This window comes from Coptis chinensis, chromosome 6, assembly GCF_015680905.1.
Source record: "Coptis chinensis isolate HL-2020 chromosome 6, ASM1568090v1, whole genome shotgun sequence".
Taxonomy (NCBI): Eukaryota; Viridiplantae; Streptophyta; class Magnoliopsida; order Ranunculales; family Ranunculaceae; genus Coptis; species Coptis chinensis.
The window spans coordinates 90,119,390-90,124,910 of NC_141461.1; the positions used below are offsets into that span (position 1 = coordinate 90,119,390).

Here is a 5,521-nt window from a genome sequence, read left to right on the forward strand (position 1 = left end):
TTAGAAAATTCCCAAACAAACCCCTGCCTCCTTTTTGTCTCTTCTTCTTCTGCATCTACTATGTTAACTCCAAAGAAAACATTCATTCAAACTTGGGTACCAATGACGAACAAGAAAAGGGAAGAAAGCTCCAATACCACCACCACTCATTCAATTTGATCGTTCAGAAATCAAGAAAGAAGCCAAAAAAGCATTCAAGGCACTTCAATGTGGAAATCATAACAGAGCACTTTCTCTGATTAAAGAATCTTGCAATCATTACGCTATGTCAGGCGAGCTTCTTCGAGTTCAAGTAGCCATTTGTGAGAATCTGGTTGCTTCTGTGGACGATACCAAGTTGAGAATGAAGTACCTCAAGAATGTTGTAGAACCAAAGTTACAGCGATCTCCATTAATTAACACAGAAGAATCAAGAAACAAAAACCAACCAAACAACAAATCTCTCTTTTTATCTCTCATTTTCTTGATTCTTTCGCTCAAACAATCAATCAACAATGGCAAGAGGATCATCTCAATCCCAATCAACCCCATCCGTATCATCGCGTCCAGGAAGCACCATGGGACCACGTGGCACACCAGCCGCAACAGCTGGAATGCGTCGTAGAAGGCTAACTAGTGGTGGGGCAGGTGGATCTGGTGGTGGGAATTTCAGTGGAGGTGGTGGTGGTGGAAGTAACATGTTAATGTTCTATACTGATGATGCACCGGGTTTAAAGATCACACCTACTGTTGTTCTTGTTATGAGTCTTTGTTTCATTTTATTTGTTACTGCTCTTCATGTTTTTGGTAAGCTTTATCGTTACCGATCTGCTGCTCTGTGATTTTGATCTGCTGCTCCTCTCATTTGGCGTTGGATTGAATGATGGGGGGAGGTGGAATTTTGATATGTAGAATGTTTTGTTCCTTGATTTGGTATTTTGTAGTTTCTTGCTCAACATTTAAGTAGTTTCTTCTATGTGTTAATTAATGGAGATTGAAGTACCTCAAGAATGTTAATTAATGGAAATACTTAAAAATCAAACATTGGGCTAATTGGGTTATTTGTTTAACACCATTAGACAAATTGGACGGAAAACAGACAGAGTTACTAAATTGAAACAAATTAAAAGTTAAATTGAATGCTTAATAAGGAGAAATAAAGTCTGAAATCTTATCTGGGAAAAAAAAAATGAAAGTAGGTGGTCTAAATAGTCATAAACTCGTAATAATATTACATTTAGACCCGATTATGTGTGTAATAAATAAGAGTTCTTCTTGGTTCACGTATTTTTGTGTATTTGGTCTTTGAGTCAAATATGTGAAGAAACATGTAACTTTTTGAGAGAAAGCGCAAAGGTTGGTTCTTTAAGAAGTTTTATGACTAAAGGCCAAGATTCAAGGAGAAAAAACATTTTTAAATCTCGGTCAAAGCTGAAAAGTCAAAGTCAACGCAGGAAGAAATAGAGCATAAAAATTAACAAAACTTTAACATGCCGTATCTTTGGACTCAAACCTCATAATTGGGCCTATTATATGTCAACACGACCGACTCGGAAAGTGCTCTCCAACGGTCCAGGCCTTGATCTAATAAGATGAGTAAAAGTGGACGAAAAGACTGTTGAAGTAATTTCCAACAGAGAAATTCTTTTTGGACTTACGTAATTAGGTTTTGGGCTTGATTTAAGGGCCCAAAACATGGCTCAAAATCCCATGCACAAAATTGTAAACCTAGCCCTCTTCTATATAAAGAGGACTAAGGCATAATTCTCAAGTACTTAGGTTTTAATTCATATAACCTTTCCATTAGTTTTAAGTTAGTTAATTATTAAGTACTTAGTTTTTAATATAGTTTTCCATTCTTAGACTCTCTTCCATTAGATTAATAAAGCCAAGTTATTGATATTATGATGTCTTCTTCTTATTCTTCTTTTAATGATAGTCTAATGAATCTTGGCTAAACTTCCATTAGAGGGGTTTGATGAAACTTTGATAAAGACTTGATGTATTAGTGTAGAAATAGTTGTAGTAATCTATTCCACTCTAGAAGGTAGTTAATTCACCATGAGAATGAGTTTAAATTACCTCACATCCTAATTATTAGTTGGTAGAGATTATCATGAATAATTAAGGATTAAAAATACCCAACCTTCATGTGAAAGCATAAAGATTAGGATTACAACAAATCTATACTAGCATGTTAAGAATAAATTAAGATGGAATCAAATCCCCCTAATACCTCTCTTCTCATTCACATTTTATAATCAATTTGCCATAGTATAGTTTAGAACATTTTAATTAGCTATTTCACCATATTAGTTTTATTCAATTATTGCTTTCGTGGATATTTTAGGATTGTTAATCTAGAGAAATTATTACGTCTACGAACTAGGAGTGGAACGAATTATTTAGTACACCATATCGCAAGATAATCGAGAGTAGAAAACTTTGATATAGAATAAATCCTTGTTAGTTTTACTTATTCTTAGCATAATTAGTTAAGAGTAGGTAAAACATTAGTTTTTACAGTTATCAGTGGGCATGATTGTATATAGTTGAATTGACAAAAAACTGGTAAAGTAAAATTTGCCATTTATTCACTATCACGAGGAAAATGGAGTAAAACTCTTGGTTCAGTTTTTTCATCCACATGTCAGTTTTTTATTTGGCTGGAAGCAAACTAAGAGCATCTTTAGGTGAGATACTTTCCTAGCATCAAACACCAAATTTCCAACAATTTGGTATTTTTTCATCTTCAGGAGAGACATGTTGATGAAAACACTAAAAAAAACACCAAATCGGCCAAAATTTGGTTCCAGCTTTGGCATTGTATCAAGTCTTTCTCGCAGTTTTTCTAACTCCGCATGGGCTTGGGCTTCTAAGTGGGCTTCTATGGCGCGGTTTTGAGAAAACCGCGTGCTCTCAATGAAAAAACGAGCAAAAAACGGCTATATTTTTCTTTCACTATAAATTGAAACACTCACACAATAGATTTTACACTCACTTCTTTTCTCTACTCTCTACTCTCTACTCTTAAAACCACAATGGCTAGTGAAGAACCAAAATCAAAATCTAGAGGGGCTTCATGGATACAAGAAGAAGATGTTGCTCTCACCAATAGTTGGCTACAAGTTAGTCAAGATGGTGTAGTAGGAAATGAGCAAAAGTCAAACAAATTTTGGATTAGGATTCTAAATGCATTCCATGCAAATCTAGGAAAAGTGACCGAACGCAACTTGACGGGCATGAAACACCGTTGGACTCTCATTCAAGCTAATATCAACAAGTTTCATGCTATTCTTTCTAAGATTCAAGCATCTCCTCCAAGTGGCTATAATGACAATATGATTGTAAGTATTTACTTTTTATTTGTTATTTTGATTCACAAATACAATTTTCAATTCTAATTTAGCTTTTTCTTAATTGGTAGGTTGAGGAAGCAATAAGTGCATATCAGATGCATAATGGGGTTTGGAAGTGGATGCAATGCTATAATATGGTGAAAGACTCACCCAAATGGAAGAGGCTACAATTGAGAAATGAATTGTGACCCACCAAAAAGTCAAAGTCAAAGTCAAACAGTGGGGAAGGAGGTTCATCAGTTCCAATATCAATTGTGAAAACTCAACCAATGGATTATGATCCACACCAAGTTGATGGGCTTGAGGATAGGCCTATTGGAAAGAAAGAAGAAAAGAAAAGAAGGCAAAAAAAGAAAGAAGAAGGTGATTCTAAAGTGGAGGAATTCGCTAAGAAACTTGATGATTTTCTGGTAGAACTTTCTAAAACCACCAAAGAAGGATATGAATTGGAAGCTCAAAAACAATTGAAGAAAGATGAGATGGAATCCGAAAAACTTCAATTGAAGAAAAATGCGATAGATGGGAAGCTCCAAATCCAAAAAGAAAAACTTCAATTGAAGAAAGATACGCTCCGAGTTCGAGAAGATGAAAATTATGCTAAAATACTAGGAATGAAATTAGAAGGATTACCCGAAGATGAGCGCGAAATTTGGCAACTCAAAAAGGCAGAAATTTTACAAAAAATAAATAATCGACTTGGCAATATCACTAGTAGTAGTCAAAGTAGTGCATAGTCTAAATTTGAGTTTGTATGTCTTTTAATTTGTCTTTTAATTTATGACGTACTTTAATTGGAGTTTGTATTTTGATTTTAATTAGAATGTACTTTAATTGAATATTTTCTTTTAATTTGAGTTACCTTAATTTAAAGTTGATACTTTTTATCATTCTAAAAAAAATTCGGTAGAGTCTACTTTGTATTTTCAATATTCTCATATACACAAATCTTTTCATAAAACCACAAATACATAGAAATAAACTTGGAACACAAATACATAGAAATTAAAACGATAAATAAACACAAAGTCCAAATGAAGTCCAAATAGAAATAGAAATCAACGTTGACCACGCCGCCCACGCCTACTACACAAATGCTCGACCAAGTCATTCTTCAATCTATCATGACCAACTTTTGAACAAACCCTCTCGATGCCAGATGCCCAACGAGATAGAACAAAGTGGCATTGATCTTCAGATGCATCTTCTCTACTTGGCATTTCATACTCAGGCTTATACTGCGGGATATCCATTTCGCGTTCATCTTCCACAATCATATTGTGTAAAATGATACAAGCCCTCATAACAGTAGCCATGGTCTCCAAATACCATAACCTGCACGGATTCGCTAAAATAGCCTAATGCGACTTCAATATACCAAACGCCTGCTCTATGTCTTTTCTAGCAGCTTCTTGCTTCTTTGCAAAATATTTGTCTTGTGCAACAGTCGATTTAGCAATCATTTGAATCAAGGTGGCATAATTAGGATAAATACCGTCAGCCAAGTAATAGCCCATATCATAATGATGCCCATTCACAGTGTAGTTACAAGGAATAGCTTCATCATTGACTATATTATCAAATATTGGTGAGCGGTCAAGCACATTAAGATCATGCACATGCCAGATGTTAAAAAAAACATGCCAAATCCACGTGTCACGAGAAGCAACCGCCTCCAGAATCACTGTTGGTTTATGCACATGGCCAGTATGAGACCCTTGCCACGTGGATGGGCAATTCTTCCATTGGCAGTGCATGCAATCAATGTTTCCTAGCATTCTAGGTCATCCACGTTCCTCGGACTCTTCAAGCAAACGCTGAATATCTGCCGCATTTGGTTTGCGCAAGTATTCACCTCAAAAAATTCTAATAATTCCCTCACAGAAATAATGCATGCATTTATGAACAGTTGGCTCAGCAACATGTAACATGTCATCTACTAGATCAGCTGGAGACCCATAAGCAAGCATTCGTATAGCAACAATTACTTTGATTTTTGGGTGAATCCCAAACTTACCCGCATTATTAACTTTTTGTTGAAAATATGGTATATTATGGTTAAGATGATTGAAAATACGAGTAAACAATGACTGACCCATACGAAATCGGCATCGAAAGTCGTGGTCACGAAATATAGAATTTGCGCTGAAGTAGTTAGTATTTACACGAGCTAGTGTTGCCTCGTA

At 35.4% G+C, this 5,521-nt stretch overlaps 1 protein-coding gene across 1 annotated transcript; it reads left to right on the plus strand.

Moving 5' to 3' along the window:
* On the plus strand, positions 1-981 carry LOC147495279 (uncharacterized). The gene has a single exon (XM_086566522.1). The coding sequence runs from the start codon at positions 495-497 to the stop codon at positions 819-821; it is 327 nt and encodes a 108-aa protein (XP_086422648.1). The 5' UTR covers positions 1-494; the 3' UTR covers positions 822-981.
* The last annotated feature ends 4,540 nt before the right edge of the window (positions 982-5,521 follow it).

Coding starts and splice junctions, on each gene's coding strand:
- LOC147495279 (XM_086566522.1), top strand. CDS start 495: ATGGCAAGAGGATCATCTCAATCCCAATCAACCCCATCCGTATCATCG.